General features: G+C 37.7%; 1 protein-coding gene across 5 annotated transcripts in view; it reads left to right on the forward strand.

Moving 5' to 3' along the window:
- Window positions 1–19,488, forward strand: part of PKNOX1 (PBX/knotted 1 homeobox 1) — a 45,929-nt gene extending 26,441 nt beyond the window's left edge. For 3 of the 5 annotated variants that reach the window (XM_090123078.1, XM_090123085.1, XM_090123089.1), the window contains 7 exons: window positions 4,715–4,885; window positions 5,663–5,762; window positions 6,340–6,437; window positions 8,099–8,227; window positions 9,229–9,305; window positions 10,687–10,859; window positions 11,807–19,488. In XM_090123078.1, coding sequence (XP_089979204.1) covers window positions 4,715–4,885; window positions 5,663–5,762; window positions 6,340–6,437; window positions 8,099–8,227; window positions 9,229–9,305; window positions 10,687–10,859; window positions 11,807–12,018 — 960 coding nt within the window. In that variant the 3' untranslated portion in view covers window positions 12,019–19,488. The remainder of the gene's footprint in view (window positions 1–4,714; window positions 4,886–5,662; window positions 5,763–6,339; window positions 6,438–8,098; window positions 8,228–9,228; window positions 9,306–10,686; window positions 10,860–11,806) is intronic. The other 2 variants (XM_090123072.1, XM_031594648.2) reach the window with 2 other exon arrangements.
- The last annotated feature ends 957 nt before the right edge of the window (window positions 19,489–20,445 follow it).

Here is a 20,445-nt window from a genome sequence, read left to right on the forward strand (position 1 = left end):
TTAGTTCTAAGATCTGTTGAAAGAAACTCTATGAGCTTCAGTGTCAGCTTCTGGACAGGTTTTTTCAGCTTGTCCTTGGATGTAGGATGTCTTGACATTATGTCATTACTTTTAACGTGGCTTCATCTTCCAGTCAGAAAAGGTAGTTGTCTTTGGACTGAAATTCCTGGGAGAGTTTCTATTTCCAACCTGACTTATGGTTGGATTTTGGCTGCTATAGGCTGTACTGAAACAACCAGCTAATCCTCTGCACTCTGTGAAACCAAATATATAGAAGCTCCTGGGAAAGTTTCTATTTCCCTCATCTCTATTGAAAACATAGGGAAAGTGGCTCTTCGGTAATTAGTGTAATTGCTCTCTCAGAACTATTGTCCTCAAGTAGAACTTGAAGTTGGAAGGGATCTGTTTTTTAGCTTTACACAGGTTAGACTATTTATGGAGGTAGAAGGGAGAAGTACGAGGTTATGAATTTGTGCGCTAGATATTTCTTCTGTATATATGTGTGATGCAGCATGTTGTTGAAGCCAGAATTGTGCTCCGTCTTGAAATATATTCTACATCAATCTTCAGGTTTTCAATAGTTTTGTTCTTCTTCCTGATTCTTGGTCACTCATTCTGTCTGTTTCTTTAGCAGTCTTTTCTGAACTTGATTTAAGTGCCAATTAGCTGCAAGAAGTATAGCAGTCCTCCCCTTCTCCCATACTATTCATGGTGGGAAGGAAGTAGAAGATGGTTCTTATATTTAACTTGCTAGTCTGGAGCCTGCTTTCTTTCTGAGAGCTTTGACTCCCTCCTCATCTTTGGATCGTTATTTTATCTACACCCTAGTCAGACTCAGCACCCAAAGAGATGTTTACTCTTAAGAATCACAGATCTTGTTGGTCTGTATTACTAGCCAGATGTTCCTGATTGGACCCTCTCCTTTCTAGAAGCGTGCTCAACACTGCTCATAACATTGAGTATCATCTTTGAAACTCCTTACACTTGGATATCTCCATCTAATTCTCACAGTTGAAATAAAGCTTGAATTTGCTAACAGAACAGTTGAGCCATCTTCCCTTTGTTTTCCTTTAGCTTTCTTTTGTTCTTGTAACTTACATGGGTGGGTTGTTCAGCATGAATGTTTACAGATCATTTCTAGAGTTTTCTAAATTACGCTTTAAGATGTTTAGAATTTAATGCTTTTTTTGTTACTTACTGTTAATCCAGCCACGACAGAAACATCAAGTTGCTTCTGGAGGGTTCCTATTTCTTGTGTAGCTTCTGTTAGGAGTTAACTCTTGCCATATATGAGTATCTTGTTCATTTTGTTGCTTATTTTTTTCATTTCCCCACATTCATAGGGCCATAAGATGATTCATATTTGATTACAGTCTCAAGAACTCAGGTCACTAGTGCAACCTCCTGCACGAAGTAGGTACAGCTGTGAGGTCAGAGCAGGTTAAATAGAGCTTTATCAAGCCTAGAAAGAATATGAAATCTGGTGTCTTATATATGCTCTCACTTTTGTATTTGAACAGGACACTGCCCTTTTTGAAGACCCTTGAATTTTTGTTTCGTTTGGGGTAAGGATTTTTGGTTCAGTAGCCTCTTCTGAAAGACTATCCTGTTGAATTCTTAGTTCTGTCAGGAAAATCTGTAGTGATGATGAAGCTAGGGGATGCCATTTTGATATTCTCTATATTTTCTGTGTGCTCAAGCCACATTTTTTTAATTTCTAAAAAGCGTTCCTACATCTGCAACTTTTCTCAGACCTCTGATCTCACAGCTGTGGATTCAGTAGGCAAGAGAGGTTATCAAAACAAAAGAAGTGAAGACTGAATGTCCTTTCTGTCAGACTTTGTGTTCCTCCCCTGAAGACCTAAGGCCCCATGTGGGAATTTGCTCAGGGAGGTAGATGAACAGTGAATGGATGTATTGAAGTTGCTTTTGAAATGAGAAGATTACTTATCATCGTACCAGAATTCTTAAGATCTGTTGTCCACTTACATTTTTTCTACGTGGCTGTGCTATGTCCCTTGAAGTCCATAAAATGTCATGGGTGTGCATCTTAACTGAACAGAGGTGAGCTGGGGATTATGGCTAGCATGCTGCATAGTATATTCTGCTCCCCTTTGTCCTATCTTTTCAGTGCTTTGAGCACTGTACAAAGGCATGATTCAAAGCATTTTAGGGCTAAAGACATTTCCAGATGGAGTATATTTATATGTGAACATAGTTTACTTTTATTTATGTACAGTAATACTAGCAACATCCATATGTCTAATGGTTACTTACGTCTTTCTACACGTCTCTGAAGTGATGCTCCAGGTTTATTTCTTAGAACTGAGAAGGCTGAATCATGTGGTTTATGAAATTGTGTAGCTGTGTGGGAGAATTTTGTTCACTAGGAATAAATAACAAAAACATGTTTTTTGTAGACTTTTAAGCTATGATTCTAAAAAATAAAAAAAAGAGGGGTGTTCAATATTGCTACTTATTTGCTAATTTTTGTTTTAGTTTCAAGGATCATATGAGCTTCAGTCAACAAATTTCACTTGGTCTACCCATGCCGTGGGCCACAGTGAGCCATATGGCCACAGTTGCTGTGACACACATGGTATATTTACAAATTTTATTTGCCTTTATAACCACGATAGCACAGCTTCCTGTAAAAGTAGCATTGACTGTGGGAGGATCTATAGAAATCTGGCCGTTGTTATGTAATCCTTGGTTTATGCTTAGTTTTGATATTAGTGTAATTTTCACGTTAGATACCAACCATTAACTTGAATTCCAACTCTGATTTTCATAGATGCTGTTTTGTTTTGTTTTCCTGTAAGCAAATGCTGATATTTAAATAATATAAATTTGGGTGATGATTTAAGGAGAAAAAAACAAACAAACAAAAAAACACAACAAAAGCTTCTTAAAAGCAAAAGTAATTCATCATGAATACACTCAGATGTTATGTGCTCAAAGTCATATTTTTGTTTACCTTGGTTTCAGCCTGGCAAAGGGAGGATGAGAGAGGTAAAAAACAAAATCTGTGTATGGCTAATATATGTGATCTGTGTTGTTCCACAACGTGTAAGTGATTTTATAATTTAGGTTTTTGGTCTCTGAAACAGTTTGGTTATCGAAGCACTACAGAGCAATCATTAGCAATTCTAAAGGGAGCGGACTATATTCAAGCAAAGATGACCTCTGTTTTGTGTTAAAAGGTAGTTAAACTTGCATCATTCAACTTGACTGTGTTTCAAGGTACTTAAATGCAGTTTCAAAGGCCACCACCATTGAGGGCTGCTCTAGAAGATGCTGTTTTGTATACCTCAGTGCTGTGCCCTGCATTTAGGATTTCAAAGGGTTTTTGTGTCAAAGGTCAGAGTTACCAGATTTTAATTTGAATTAATTGCTTCAAGTCTACAGCTCAGATTTTTTTTTTCTGCAGCTGTGCTTTAAAGTTGCATTTCTTTTTTTTTTATTTATAGCCATTAGTAGAGATAAGATTTCCTACTTTGTTATCGTTTCAGCGTTCCTGTGTTTATTTTAACATACCATTTTCTCAGTTGGGTGAATGTCAAACAACAGGAATATCTTCTACTTAAAAAAAACACAGGAAAAATATCTGTTATAATGAAAGCTGAAGTCATTGTGAGGGAGAGGGAAGCATACCCAAAAGTGCCTATCTTGATCTCCTACTAATAAGGCTACTTCAGCTCCTGGCTGGCTTCTTCACTTAGAAATAAGAGGACAACTTGGTGGATAGTTGTTTCTGGTTACTGCCTTCAGTGCTGTAGCTGGGTATGTGACCATTTATGTATGACATGTTTTTCCAAATAATGTTAAAATCAAACTTTGCATTACGTTTTGAAACTGCAATCTATTTAAATTCATAAAATGGAAGGATATTTTTCTTTGAGCTCTAGCGCAGCAAGTAAATGTTGGGGATGGCGCACTATATTTAAAAAAAAGAAGAGGTTTTTTTGCCAATAAGTTCTGTGCGTAATTGAATGTCCCGGATTTCCTACTGCATCATCAAAATTTAGACCATCTGGATTTGATTTTAGCTTTTGATCTCCTGCCATGACCCTTGCAATCACCTATACTATTTTTATGCTGTATGAAATACCACTAGCTACCCTAACTTAGGAATCTTTTTCTTGCAGTAAGCAGAAGTATTCTCGCAGCATACATATCTACTGTACTTCTTTAATTTTTGTATAAGCATGGATTTGTCAGTCGGTTTCAGTGCTCTCTCATTCTATTTCAGAAACAGTCTGTTTACTCAGGAGATTCTATCCCAGAGTTGTTTGTATTTGACATAGAAATGTACAGGTACTTCAAAGCTGTAGGACAGTAAAACTATTTTATTACTTCTTGCTCAGCAAAGCTTGATGACAGACTTCTAGGAAGGCGGAGTCTGGTTAGGAGGTCTAATCTGACGTGTGATAGAGGCAAAGATTATATTGTAGTCACATTTTCTTTCTCCTCTACATCACAGTTTACTTAAGCAGTGTGATGATACAGATTTGTATGTAAACACATTCCTTTGCCATTTCAGGAGCGTAATGATTAGAGCTTGACAAGCCTAGCTCAGCATTCAGCAGTTAGCTCCCCGTTAATTGGATGGTCTTTCTTCCTGGAAAGTAGCATTTATTTAAATTTCACAGTGAAATATTTTTTTAAAATTAAGTTACTTTCAATTTTTTTCCTCCCTCCCTTCACTCCCTAGATGGTAAAAGCAATCCAAGTTCTTCGTATTCATCTGCTTGAGCTAGAAAAGGTTAATGAGCTTTGCAAGGACTTCTGTAGTCGCTACATTGCCTGCCTGAAGACGAAAATGAACAGTGAAACTCTATTAAGTGGAGAACCTGGAAGTCCTTATTCACCCGTGCAATCTCAGGTATGTTTCAAATACAACTAAGTCTGTGTCGTAGGGGATGGTCCTTCTCAGATTTATGAATGTGTCTGATGCTATCTGTTTTTAAAAAGCCCCAGTGATTCCTAAAGTTCACTGTCTTACTTAGGCTTTATGTGGAAGTGTGGAAAGGAGAGTCTGAAATCAAATTGAAAAAAAAAAAAAAAAAAGCCTTCCAAGGATTATTTCTGTATGGCTCTTAGAGCCTTACTTCTGTTGACACAGGAGGGACTGAATTTTATGTTTGGTAATAACAGAAATTATAAATTCCTGAAGATGTATGAATAAGGGTTTGCAAGGTCAGGACTGAATAAGAACTATCCTAAGCAGAACAAACATATTAGATATCTTGGATGCATAATATATTATTTTGAAATGGGAAGGAATTAAGATAATAACTAAAATTCTGAAGCTTGTAATAAGGGCATCAAGGATCCGTTTCATGTGTCCTTTATCCCTTGTGCCTTTGGAAACTTTTTTTCTTAGTACTTGTATACCTAGAATCATTTCTCTCCTATAATTACTGCAGATAGTTTAATGTCTTTTCTAACAGTTGCTTTCATGAAGGTTTTCGAAGATAATGATGGGTGATAATGAGAAAGTTAATGTAGGTAAATGATGAACTTCTAATGAAGTCTCTCCCTTTGAAGCTAATCCTGTGTTTAAGCTCCAAATGTATTTTTAGAGCCAAAATGACACAAGCTGCTTTATCTCCTTGGGGAAAAAAAGAAGTTCAACCAACTAATTGTTTTATTTTTCTAGCAAATGCCAAGTGCCATTGCAGGCACGCTCAGTCCCCAAGGGATTATGGTGCCAGCATCAGCATTGCAGCAGGGAAATGTAACTATGGCAACAGTAGCAGGTATGACAACTAAAGAAAAACTGGCACCTTGCTATTCATTATGGGTCCTTTTGTAGTTGTTACAAAAAATACACAAATATTTCTTCATGTGTTTAGATTTTAAGACCTGAAAAGTTGTTGGTTTAATACGAGTGTCTTTATGGTTTCTCAATATCAATTTATTTTCTGTGTATACCAGGTATGTGTATGTGAGCGGAGGTTACAGTTTAAGTACAGTATTAACTGATCTTTAGCTAAGTCTTAAGAGATTGGAATGTTTTTGCATTTAGTAAACATGTCATGTTCTGCAAAGTCTAGAACTATCCCTAGGAGTCTGTGAAATCTTTCAGCTCCAAGTAGTTGTGTTAATTTTGTATGGAGGTAGCATTTGAACGCTTAGTTGACCTATATATGTAGGTGCCACTCAGCTGATGGCTTTTGCATCATGCATCTTATATGACAGCTGGAATAGATTGTGGTGTGTTAAAATAAATGATATGTTGTCAGAACTGTGTTATTGTCTACAGTGATGATGCATTTCTGTGTTTAAAGAGAATATTTAGGGGCTTCTACTTACCAAAATGTTTTGCTTTTTAAGGAGGGACAGTGTATCAGCCTGTTACTGTGGTCACTCCACAAGGCCAAGTGGTGACGCAAGCATTGTCACCTGGGACTATTCGAATCCAGAATTCTCAGGTGTGTTTCATGAGCTTCACAAAATAGTTTCCTGGGTTCAAATGAATCTTTGTTTTCAACAGTTTGGGTTTGAATGTGATACATTATGAGATTTACAGATTTTATAATAGGGCATGATATCCCAAGCAGATCTGCCTTGCCGCGTTGGACATCATACTTCATACTTGTTAAATATTATGTATTTTTCCCCTTTTCTCTCATCAGTGAAGAAAGAAAAAAGTATTTATATGTGGATTAAACAAAAGCAGCTAAACAAAAAGCCTTCTAAACTAAATACCAGGTGATTTTACAAGGATTATAACTTTCCTAATTGTTGAACTGGGTTTATGGCAGGATAGATTTGAATGTTGCTGTATAATGCTAAGCTGTTGTCAGGAACTTGTTGTCTTAAGATGGCAACCACCAACACTGTGAAATTGTATGTATTCCAGAATTTATGTACTTTGAAGAGCATTTTGCCATAAAATTTGCAAAATGGGATAGGTTTGGGCCTGTATCTCAATTATAGGAAATACCACTTGAAATGCTCAGTGTTTCACAGTGCTGTGTATGTAGAAAAGAAAAACTGGTGGATAACTATTGAAATTTCGTTATGAAGCCTCCATATGCAGACAGATCACTTAGAAAGTGAAATGTTGTTTTGCAAATAAAAGAATGCTAAAAATATGTGTTTGCTGTAATTTGATGAGTTGAACCTAGTTCAGAAATGATATTTAAAGCTTGTTTCATTCCAGACGTAGACATAATGACTGGCCTGAAGAAACTGCTTCCTACTGTTTGAAAAACCTGATTTGGAATAAGTTATAATTTTCTGAAACACAATCTCATATGCAATTTATATTCTGTTCCTTATTATCTCTGTCTAAGCACTTAAGAATGTATCCCCCGATGTTCAGATAACCATTGTGCAAACAACCTGATGTAGCTCTAGAAATGAAAAAGAAAGCAAAGCTGTGAAAGAAATTTGGAATTTTAGGAAAACAGTGTCTTAAAGTGAATTCAGAATTTGACAGTAGCCAGAGCCTTTTTCCCTTACTAGTCTTCTGCATATATCTTCCTATTCTTGAAAATTTAGATGAATTTATTTAGCAGGACCTTAATTACCATGGTTTGCAACTCTAGTGTTTATAATTAAATTCTTTGCTTAAGACCTAAATCTTTACTATTTTACAGCTTCCATAGTTGTTTGTGCTTGCACATAGTGAATTTATTCAGCATGGCGTTTTTCAGTTGCTCTTCACTTGTGCAAGTGAGTTGGTAGGGTGAAAAGTCAGTCAAAACCCTAATGTTGCATGGATCAGTACAGAAGATCATTAACCTGTCGTTTAGTACATGGAGGGATTTTATTCTAAATTACAGCAAATCACCATTTGGCTCTTGTGACAAGATCACACACCCTGAAAACAGAACATTTCTGTTTTAAGAATTGCAACTATGATTTTTGCATTATCTGGAAATCTGATACCTCGTTTTCCGTGAATAAAGATCTTTTGGAATGCTATTGTAGGTGAGCTGCTATTGTAAGTCTTCCCTAGCAAATAAAGTAGCTTTTTAGAATCGGAGTTCCTAATCGCTTTTCAGTCCTTCTCCAAATAACTTATATTAATGCAAAATATTGCTATTATTATGCTAACTTTCTTATTTTAAAATTGTACACACAGCTTCAGTTGCAATTAAACCAAGATCTAGGCATCTTGCATCAAGATGATGGCTCATCAAAAAATAAAAGAGGAGTTCTTCCCAAGCACGCTACAAATGTGATGAGATCTTGGCTATTTCAGCACATAGGGGTAAGGAATGAACGTGATCAGGAGTCAAAAGATTTTTATGTAACTCTGTGGTCTCTTATAATTTTGTTTCATAGGGAAGATGAACTTACTGTTTGTGTAATCCCAGTTCAGTTTTCTCTGAAGTTGTTTGGAGCACTTCCACAGAACCTAATGTCTGTTGATGTCATTATTTTAATAATCGTGTTGAATTTGTACCCCACGAGCTCAATTACCGTTGTTAAAAGGGATCCTTCTTCATTTCATTGTGTTGAAAATGTAGTGCTTTCTCAGCCTTGCTCTATGGCACACAAAGGAATAGTTCTATTTGTGGCTGTGAGTTTTGTGAGGGGATTTTTGGTAGTTTCTGTTTTAGAGGAATTTCAAGCTTTCTGTCTTTTCCCCTTTTCACAATATTTCCAATGCATACCAAGTTTGTTACTACCTACTCTTGCCTACAGTACAAGTCCTGCCTTTGCATAAATATTTATTCTTGAAGAATATTGTAGTGTTTAGTATATTGGTATTTTCAGTCATTTAGCAGCTATTTTGAAACAGACAAATGATGCTGGGAAAGCATGTGTGCACTTCTTCAGCACTTTTTCACTCTTTTCCTCCGTTTAGTTCAGAGTAGCTTATTTTAACTAGAAAAGGCTTGTCAGTACTCTCATATGACAGTGCCTTTAGAAAGCATAACTAATCAGATCTTATCACATGCTTGTTGCCCAGAGATCACGCTGTTTAATAAAGATTGTCAGCCATGAGAATCTTTTGCTGAATTAAACATCAACAGTTCAATGATACAATGCGTATTTTCAAGGATAAGACCAGTTTTGCATAGTAACATACTTCTTATTAAATGATTTTTATCTATAAAAGTTTGTGGGGTTTCTTAAATTTGTTCATTACGAGTTAGATGACCTTAGTCTAACATCTTTAATAACTTGTAATAAAGGAGTCCTTATTTTTGATGAGAAAATGAAACAAGCTTATGTCTTTCTTACTTGCTTTTTTCTCTTATTTAGCATCCATATCCAACAGAGGATGAGAAGAAACAGATTGCAGCACAAACAAATCTTACACTACTCCAGGTTAACAATTGGTAAGACTGAAAACTCTTCCATGATCTGTTTTTGTCTCTGCGTGCTTGCAAGATTGAGAAGTAATTAAGAGTATGGCTTGGGTATGTGGAGTTGAGCTTACTGTTGTACACTACATGTTTAAGGAATAGAATTATGTGCTGATACACAAGTATATTATTTATATCCTTCTGCCACTCTAATTATATAAAGACTTCAGAAAACTTTGCAGCCATAGGAATTAAACTGTCTTCTATTGCTGGGAGAGATGGAAGTACTCGCATCTCTTCTGCAAGATGATTATATTAAAAACTATATATATAAATCAAGATTCAAGGGATGTAGTGACCTGAGGCTCTGAAAAGTGTTCCCAATGTGATTATGGCTGCATATTTTACAGTTTGTTACTGTCAACAGATCTTCATTCTGCTCTTCTACCAAATGACACAGTCGCTAAACAATGGTGTCCAAATGGAAGGTGTCAGTATCTCAATCACTACAGTTTACAGCTCAGTATGTAGTATGTCTTAAGAGTGCTACAGGTTTAAGGTGATAAGCCTGGTCTTGCAGAAGAGGAATGAGGGTGCCAGCATGCATCCTATTCTACTCATGGTATTGTGTTCCTAAAATCACTGTAGTGATCTTCCTCACATTTCAAAATGGTGCTGGCTGCATGACTGCACACGGGTTCAGTGGGGAAATACACAAGATAGTGGCAGTGCAATGGCTCCATAAGTGTGTCAGTATAACTGTTCTCATTGTGTGGCAGTAACAGAACTCTGTGGTACTGAGATTTGGCTGATGTTTCTACAAGGCATTGCATTATGCTGTGTGAATCTGAAAGTTCCACTCTACTTCCTTCTGAAAAATGTATTTAGCATTGTTTCCTGGATCAGGAACCAGGCCTGGAAAAACCTGTGAGCCTTTCAAATAATTAAAGCAGGCAGGAGCTTAATGGAGTAAATGAAACCAGATTGAACAAACTAGGTTAGACAGGGATAAAATTTAGGTGAGCCCTTATAAGAGGAGTGTCAGCTTTCTGAATGGTACTGTCAACAACTTTTCTGGTGCTTAGCTTATAATAAGATCTTGAAATGTACATTTGTCATGCTGTCTGGAGAATTTCTGTCAGTAATTTTTTTTTGGGGGGGGAACACTGTTAGCAGAAAAATGAGAGGAGTACTTGCTTAGCTAGTTTGCTAATATTGAAGGATGTCAGTATTCTAGGAGTTCTAGTTTTACATGCTAAAAAGAATGTCAGTTTTACATGCTAAAAAGAAGGGAGAAGTGATGCTTTGCAGCTTTTATACTTCTGTTGGTTTTTTTTCCTACTGCATACTTTGTGGATGCAAGAGACTATTAACCACCTTCAGCTCATAAGTACTTACCATTGATTGTGTTCAGGTTTATCAATGCTAGAAGACGAATTCTTCAGCCAATGCTGGATTCCAGTTGTTCTGAAACTCCAAAAACAAAGAAGAAAACAGCTCAGAACAGACCAGTTCAGAGGTTCTGGCCTGACTCCATTGCATCAGGAGTTGCTCAGCAGCAATCTAATGAGCTCACGATGTCAGATGGTAAGGAGAACTAGTTAGAACACAGAAAGGGAAGTTGATTCCTCTATAACAGAAATGGAGAGTTTGATACATCTCGTGGAAAAAACTCCTTGATATTTCAGCATGACTTTTCTTAATTTGGAAAAACGTAACGAAAATGTCATTTTTTTCATCTTCAGTTTCTTTTTTGGGAGGAATATTTTATTGGAATAGATGCAGTGAGACTATTGCTTTTATTTCAGAAGTTATGAAACAGTAGGAGGAAGGTTAGACGTGCAAATAAGTTCTCAGTATGTGTATACACACCAGCTGCATTCTGTTTGATTAGAAGTACTGGACTGTCCTTTCAGCTTCACAACTCCCCATCCTGTTCACATCCCTTTCACCATTGCTAGAGGGGTTAAGCATTTGCACTTTTATATATGCTTCAGGTGTTTCAAATTTCTCATTGTGAAAAAGAGAATAATCTCCAAAAATTTGACTGCGGTAACTTCCATAGCATCAGATCCAATAATACTTCACTTTTTTAAAATTGAATCTGTTTTAATCTCAGGACAATCCGTGCATTCCTGCAGCCTGCTGCTTTATTCATTGCAATGTTTTAGCAACTTTTTTTCCTCAGCTTCTGTTGGGTTTGACAACAACTTTATCAACTTAAGTCACGTTTTCTCTGTGAACGCTCCGATTTTTCTGCAATGGATTAAGCTGGAGTACTTTGCAGAAATGATCTTGTGATGACTTGATTGGAGACTTCTTTAATGAGTATCCAGAACACACATGAGTTTAAGATTCTAGACCAATGTGATTCCAGCATTTCCTAACATTTAAGTGTCTGACAAGTTATTTAGCTTTTAATTTAGTTCCTTAGATTTTCTTCCTGTTGATCACAAACTCTACTATATACAAATATCTTGCTTAACCTGAGAAACCAAGAAAGAAGCTAAAATTCTATGATTGTGCTTCTCCAGGTGCTGTTGTAACAATTACAGCTCCGGTAAACATGAATGTAGACAGTCTCCAGTCCTTGTCATCTGATGGTGCTACATTGGCTGTTCAGCAAGTTATGATGGCGGGGCAAAGTGAGGATGAGTCTGTAGACAGCGGTGAAGACGATGGAGGAGATCTCTCAACGACAAATATCAGTGGGCTGGTTTTGGATAACAGCGATTCTCTGCAGTAGGAAGCATGAGAGTGTGACACAATGTTTAGGAAAAAAGAATGGACTGACTGACTGTTTTTATAGTTTGCACAGCAAACATTTTACACAAGTTTTATTTCTAATATGTTTTATATGTAGATATAGAAGGGTGCACTTTTTTGTATTTCATAGTAAGCTTAAAGAGTGTTTTTGCAGGTGCAGCAACTTCTTTCAAATGTGTTTTTTTTTTCATTTCATTTTTCTTATTTCAGAAAATTTTATCTAGTAATATAAAGAACCACGTAAGCACCCCTTTATTCTCTGAATTGGAAGTGCTGCCATTTCTAAAGAATTATGCAGTTTCAATTAGTGCTGTTATTTAACACAGCTCTTGATGGGCAGGTGATGTAAATTTAAGGCATGTGAGGAACTTGATCGTTAAGTTTGATGCGTATATTTGAAAGATGCTTCTGCACCTTAAAAACTGCTAGTCTGAGGTGGACAGCAACACACACAAAGAAAAAGGTGATGTGTGATTCAGTAGCGAATGTATGGCAACTTCAATAAGTTTAGTTTCTCTCATAGTCCATGAGCCTGTTTATCATTTGCTATAAGAACTCCTATTTTTACCTTACCGGGATTATTGGATAAAAAAATATTTTTATAAATTCATGAGGAATTGGGATGACAACTGTATTATGCAGGAGTTTAAAAAAAAAAAAAAAAAATTTCCAGAGGGGAAAAATAAATGTTTAGTATTCCTATTTGGAAGGTCTGAAAACTGACCGAATTTAATAAACAAGCCTATGCTAGCACTCTATGATTCTCAGCTATCCTACAGTGATAGAGTAAACGTATATTTGATAATAGCATAAGAAGGGCCCACTGTTTGATGGGGTTTTGATATTGTCAAATGTTGATTTATATTATGTGTAATATTCAAATTGCATTAACTCTGCATCTAGACTTGCATCTAAAGGTATTTGCTAAATGACTATTCAGGTAAGTAAATTCAAATACCCACAACATTTCCATTTACTGAAGAAATTTAAGAGTTTATAGTTTGTAGATCCGATTCTGAAAAGTTAAAAGTTGTGTATTGTATCATTATGAATTTTGCTATCACTCCATTGCATTGAAAATATTTTTCCCCACTACAAAACAAAATAATTTATGGGTTTATATAAAACTTCCTCAAATCTGAAGGTCACCACCGGAGTACACAGCAGGCTTTATTAGAGTAGAAGATCCTTGTATGTCATTTAAAAACGAAGAACTAGCAATGAAAAATATGTTTTGTGGTAACAATTTCACCCTGTCCCTCTCTTCCCCCTCCAAATTTTGGGGTCTCTATTTATCCATGAACACTTACTTTTGGAACTTTGTATTTCGAATAGCAGACTCCAAGAGTCACGTTAACTCTGTCCCTTTGTCCCTATGTTGGGTTGGATCAAAACCAGAAATCTCATTAAAACCAAATCTAGTTGCATTTCTAACATGACAGGGAAAAGGATGTTAGCTTGCAGAATCTTCAATCATCATGTTTGAGCAGAACTCTCTGCAAATGTTTAATTGAGAACTTTATTTCTGCTTTCCAAAATACTCAGGCATGTGCTTTAGGTCCCATTGATTTCTGTGGGATTAAAGCATGTACTTTTTTATATGCTTAAATGCTTGGAAGTAGGTCTTCAAAGACTGCATTACAAGGCTAGTTTAAATTGGTATGAAAAAAACTCAGAAATGCCAGGATCACTGGTACAAATACATGTACAATAATACTAGTTTTAAGTGATTGGTAGCTATTTTGAAAAACTGATGTTGGGACTCACTCAACACTAGTGATGTTTCTGCAATAGCTTTCATTTATTCCTGGCTGAGGATTTTGTTTCTGAGTTCAAATCCTGTAATGATCTGCTGCAGCTGGAGTGGTATCTTCTAAACAATTTTGGTTTTCTTAAGTTTTCCGCTTTGCTGCTCGTGCACCGCATTTGTTAAAGGGCATAGCAAATGGCTGACGAAAGATAGCATGACTGGCTATTGTCAAACCCATTTGAACCCCAAAATATTTTACAAGACTGCTATCATGTACAAATCATGCTCCTCTGGAAATGTTCAACCTACTGCTCCTATAAAGGATGCCAGAGATAACTAGAACCGGGAGACACGTTCTGTTGTTCTTAGTCGTCTTTGTTTTAACTCCAGAAGCACTTCCCTTTATGTAACAGGCTATGCTTGTGTTTTCTGTGAGGGGATTATTCAGCCACCCTTGTTCACATTTAATAATGGCTCTAATCTTTGTACTTGTAGCACGTAGGCAGATGAATAATAACTTCTCAGTGCGTACAGGGCCATGGTAAAAATCTGTTCTTCCAAATTGGCCTAGAAGGAAATTTGTGCTAGAAGAACAAACCATTTCTCACTGTCTCCTTCCCCTCCATGACAAGTTGTTGCTCTTCCAGGTCCAGCAGCAGAGCTTTCCCCACTGGCTTCAAAGCAGGAAAGGGAACAGTACAGCAGTGGACCTGGGAGGGAGTGATTAAGCCAGCAGTGAAAGGAAAAGGGTGAACTAAGGCAGAAATCAGCTCTTTTTTTCCTTAAGACTACTAAAATGATTTAGTATCTGTACAGCTGGCTGGAATTCGTACAGCTTATCTGCCATTTTGAACCCAGTTGAAAATAGGCATCAAGGCTTACAAACTTCTGGAAGCTTAATTTTTCAGAAAGAAAATGTTACCAGCTTGGCTTCTCCATTCCTTCCTCCTCCCACACACCTCACTCCTTGCAGTTTTTCTCTTAAGAGTACTGTGACCTCCTCTTTATATAAATACCCAGAAAGTGAAACTGACAGAAGCCCCTATGAAGGGGAGAATATGAAATAGTTCTGTTGTCAAACTAGAAACAGTTAATTATTAGAACAAAAAAAGGTTTACCGATATAATCAAAGGTATTACTGAACGTATGGAACTGGAACTCTGAATTTTAATTTGGTGAGAATTCTGTAGTAGGTACGAGCTGCATAGAAGTGTGTGGTTTTGTTGTTGTTTTTGTTTTGTTTTGTTTTTTACAATCTGGGGGGGGGGGGGAAGTTGTGTTCTTCCTTTTTTGATGTGTAAGATTGCTGGTTTAAACAAAGCACCGCTATTCAGGAGAAGTGTATGTTTACATTAGACAGTTACTTACAGAGTCTTTATAGGAAACCTAACGTTAAGCTCGTGTATAATTATCCCCTGTCTCCAGTTTGTATGCAACAGAAGAGCTCACTTTGTTTTGTTTTGTTTTAAATCACTGCTATTCTTCTGCAGTCATGACTATTGAAACTTTAAATCTTTTCCAATTAATCCAGATCATTAACACAAAACAAGAGGTTTTAGACCACTTGTCCCAAGACTTCTGTGATAAGCAAGCAGATTTCATAATCATAGAATGGCCTGGGTTGAAAAGGATCACAGAGATCATCTAGTTTCAACCACCCTGCTATGTGCAGGGTTGCCAACCACCAGACCAGGCTGCCAGAGCCACATCCAGCCTGGCCTTGAATGCATCCAGGGGCATCCTTGGGCAACCTGGTCTAGTGTGTCTGTGTGAAAAACTTCCTCCCTAATACCTAACCAGAACCTTCCCTGTCTCAGTTTAAAACCATTCCCTCTTGTCCTGTCACTGTCCATCTGCGTAAACAGTCGTACCCCTTCCTGTTTATACACTCCCTTCAAATACTGGAAGGCCTTCTCTTCTCTAAGCTAAACAAGCCCAGTTCCCTCAGCCTGTCTCCACAGGAGAGGTGCTCCAGCCCTCTGGTCATCTTAGTGGCCCTCCTCTGGCCATGCTCCAAGAGCTCTGCATCCTTCCTGTACTGGGGCCCCCAGGCCCGGGCACAGTGCTCCACATGGGGCCTCATAAGAGCCAAATAGAGGGGGACAATCACCTCCCTCTCCCTGCTGGCCACCTCTTTTTTAATGCAGCCCAGAACACAGTTGGCCTTCCAGGCTGCAAGTGCACACTGCTGGCTCACATCCAGCTTCTTGTCTACCAGGACCCAAAGCCCTTCTCCATGGGGCTGCTTTCAAGGGGTTTTTTGCCCAGTTTGTATAAAATGCATGGGATTGCGCCAGATCTAGTTCACCACTTTGCACTTGGCCTTGTTGAACCTCATTAGATTCACATGGTCCCACTTCTCCAGCCTAAGTCCCTCTGGATTTCTCATTACTCTTTAACTTTAGAAGCACTGCATTTGGTAAGCGAATTCAAATTGGTCAGTGTATATATTTCAAATGACTGTTCCAAAAATATAGCAAATAATCATCATACTGGAAAACATTCAGAATCAATAGGCATGGCTCTGGCTCTGCAGAGACTTCCCTAGATCTGGGTATTGAGTCATACTGGAGTCCTGCTGACCTCAGGGAAACTCCACAAGGGCTGCATTTGCCTATATAAGATTTGCTTCCCTCTAATGGTCCCTGATCATGATTAGGAACCTCTTGGAGAATCTTCCAACCTTCTGCATGATGAAGTTTTCTCCCAATGGAAACCAGTGCATGGGTGAAGAGGTTGGAAGGGAAGAACTTCATGTGGACCTGGTGTGTGCCACATGTTGTTTCATGTCAGAATATGGCCAGAAAACAGACCTGCTGTGAAGGGCTAGAGGTCCCGTTTCTTATGCTGTAAAAGTAGTTTCAGGTTTATGGACCTTCTTCTGGTGTAGAGATCTAATGTGTGAATCATAAATCAATTTGTTTCTCTAATCATGTGGAGAAAGATTTAGAAGGCAGTTCAGCTTCCCGACTTTATGAAATTGACAGCCCAAAAGGGTGCAAAAGTCTTTCCAAGGGATGATAGTTTCTTAAAACTATTAGACTTGTAGCAGTTAACAAGGAAATAAAATAATGTATTTTGAGAAATGGAAACACATGCATTTAACTGTAATTAAAGTTGATTTAAGATTTATTTCCTGGAGCAGAGTTGTCTGGGGGAAAAAAATGAATAAGCATTTGTCTATGCAAGACATGAATGTCAAAAACGTGTTGTGTGACTCTTCCATTTTCAGGTGCTATATTGTTGTCTTCAGGCTTCTTTTAACTTTGTTTTATCTTTTAAACCTTTCAGCCTTATATTCAGTTCAGTTCTGAGGGTTGAATACGCAAAAAAAAAAAAAAAAAAAAAAAAGTAGCTCTGGAATCCTGTTGGAAATGTAACTAAATTTAATTCTCTCATGAAAATCTCGCATGTTGAACAGTTAAATGAACTGTTTTGGTTTCCTAAGAATAAATTCAAACTGTCACTGCCTCCTAAGGACAGAACATATCCATGACAATGCAAGTTGAACTGTAGTATGCAAATAATGAAATAATTGACCTTGTGTTGAGTACCCTCAGCTCTTTGCTTGGCACAGCTAGAGGAAAGCAGTTGGCTTTGCCAGACTCACCCCCAGTCTGGATTCCACACATGCCTTTCTTGGCTTGCTGAGCTCTTTCAAATAGGTTCTGAGTTGTTGAAGTCCTAAAGTAACTTGATCGTCCAGTGTAACGCATATTTGGCACTAACGCTCTCTTAAGAGATTGCCCCAATCGTGTTACTTGTTCATTCTTGTCACATGGAAATATAAAATGGTTTCTTTGTTTGTTTTCTGTGACTTGGTTATTTAGGACCTGCTGAGTGATCACAGCTGTTTTTGCCAGAGAAAAGGAACATGCAAGAAAATGGCGAAACGCTTGTTAACCTTGTTATCAACCTTGTCAACTACTACAAAGAGATGTACCTTGCGTTAATTGAATCATGTGTTTCAGATCATGACAGAAGCGGCCTGTAAAGCTGCCAGTGAGTTAGCAACATTTGGTCTATACAGCTGACAGTCTTTAAAATGTGGGCCTGTAACTTTCTTTCTCCCCTTCCTTGTTAAGCAATTTTTGAAGCAACCCATCCATCAAAGGATAGTTAAAAATCAGAACGTGCTTCATGGCTGACTTATTTTTTGTCTGCTGCTCTCTGTGAACTCAAAAAGCACATTTTTAAAGCAAAGCGCTCACATTACTTTAGCAGTATTGTTTGGCTGAAAGATGTCTTGGTTTGGGTTTTTTTTTTTAAGAGAAATCTTGAACTAAGTTTCAAACTTTTTAACCATTTTTTGGGGCAGGGTTGGATGGTCTTGGGCTTCTGTTTGTTTGGGTTTTCTTGTTTATGCAAATGAAGAAAAAATGTCTACTAGTCCTCAACAGTATGGAGATTTTTATTATGCTTTTGTAATGCAGGAGCAGCTTTGATGAAAGAAATAGCAGATAAATAGTCCATAACGTGTGTGACTTTGGGGTTTATTTTTGTTGTTGTTTCAAAATTGTTAATTAAAAATGGCATGGACATCAAACTTTCAATAATGGTTCCAAGCATATATGGTAATGATTTATTGGAAGAGAACTCATTGGTGCAAGACCCATGTGCTGTCTTTTGTAGCAGAGTAAACTATAGTGCGTTTCTGAAATTATGATGTTCAGCTAGGTCAGGAATCAGGAAGTGAACAGCCTACATATGATGATATATCAGCTCCTCTTTAGCATGGAACTCAGACTCATTCCGTGTCTGAGTCCAGTTTGGCAGCAACTGTGCCCTGCTGGCACAGATGAATTCCCTTTTTTAAGAAAGTGTTGCAGGGATTGGAAGCTATTGTTTCTAAATGCCCTTCTGCAGAAGGACAGCAGTATCTTCAATTCTCCATGCACACACTGTAAAGTAAGGGCTCTGCAAAAAGTATCAGACAAGGCTGGGACACTATGTCTTATTTATTCCAAGTCCATATTTAAATTCATGCAAGTTCAGAGAGTGCAAGATACACAGCATCAAGCCTGTAATGTATTTAAATATATATATACACATACATTTTAAAACCAGGGTGGACTACCTAACAACCGTTCCCATGCCCTGCTACAGTGTCAGTGTGATCTTCATAAGTCAGGCTTGGTTTTTCTTTCCAATGCAACTCAGATGTAATCTGAAGCTTATGGAAGTAACTGGGAAAAAACTCGTCAGGATATTTATCTTTTCCTTTGGTCTCTCAACTCTTACATTAGCAGCAGCACCACAAAGCAGAAGATTTGGCCCATAGCCCTACATAGCCAACACTCCTAGCATGTTTTTTGCTAATTTATCATGGAACCCAGTGCATACAATCAATGTAAATGTCATAATAAAATCTAATTCAGAGACAACTTTCATTAAGATCCAACATTTTTTTAAGATTGGATTTTCAGTAGTAGTGAAAATTATATGGATCACGTTGAAGAAATCAGTGATTCGCTTACTTGCTATTTTTCCTGTGCCTCCCACTCCCCTTCGAGCTCTCATTGAGAGCTACCACATGCAGAGACTCTGCAATGTTTTAATGTCCATTAAGTTACCCTTGTTAATACAATTCTGACTTTATAAGCTTTTTCATCATTAAGATTTGGATTGCTCTTTCAGTGGGGACCTAATTATAGGTGTGATTCCACAAGCAGCATCCTTCAGTACTGTGCAGGTGCTGATTTTTCAAAGACACAGAGGAGTACATGTGTTCCCATGGGTAAGATCCAAATTAAAGTCATAAAGAAAGAAAAGCAAGAGAGTATTTCTGTTATTAGTTTCTCAGTGTATTTTTGTCTGTGATTTATATATATAATATATATATATATAAATCTATATGTATATACTCACATGTAGGTCATTCCGAAAGCAATGCCTCCTGTTTATTTCCATGGAAACTACAACAGAGGCAAAGAGCACTAACACTGATAGAGCAAATTCTCAGCTACATAACACTATTTTTCAACATAGCCACCACCACTAGCTATGCATTTTCACCAGCGATGACCAAGGGCCCGCATGCTGCACTCATAAAAATCTGCACCAGCAAAGATGACCCACCATTTCACAGCTGTTATGATGGTTGTTGCTAGGAAAATGTTGTCCGCACTATCCAACATTCACTGGTCCAAACAGATGGAAGTCAGAAGGTGCCAGATCCAGACTACAGTGTGTCAGCCAAGACAGGCAATGTGCTCCACAGTCCTCAAACTAGTGTGGGGCCTGGCGTTATTGTGTTGCAAGAGAAAGCTTGTCTTCCTCTCTGGTCTGACTCTGGAAGTTCAAGTCTTCAGTCAGCATCATGATGTAGCAATCAGAGCTGATGGTTTGTCTGTCTGGGTTCCAGAAAATCCAGAAGGATCACTCCTTTCTGATCCCAAAGGACAGTGCACATCACTTTTTCTTCAATGGGGTGTTCACATGTCACCACTCCATGGACTGCCATTTTGACTCTAGCTCATAGTGGTAACACCGCATCTCATCACTGGTAATAATGTGATCCAGGTCATACTATCCAGTAAGACCTGACAAACTTACATATGTGTTCTGTCCACTCCCATACAAACATTTGTGGTACACACTTCATGTACACTTTGCGATATTCTAACGTTGCCACCATTTCTAATGCACTGAAGCTGA

Source organism: Phasianus colchicus, chromosome 1 (assembly GCF_987193195.1).
Source record: "Phasianus colchicus chromosome 1, bPhaCol1.hap1.1, whole genome shotgun sequence".
NCBI lineage: Eukaryota > Metazoa > Chordata > Aves > Galliformes > Phasianidae > Phasianus > Phasianus colchicus.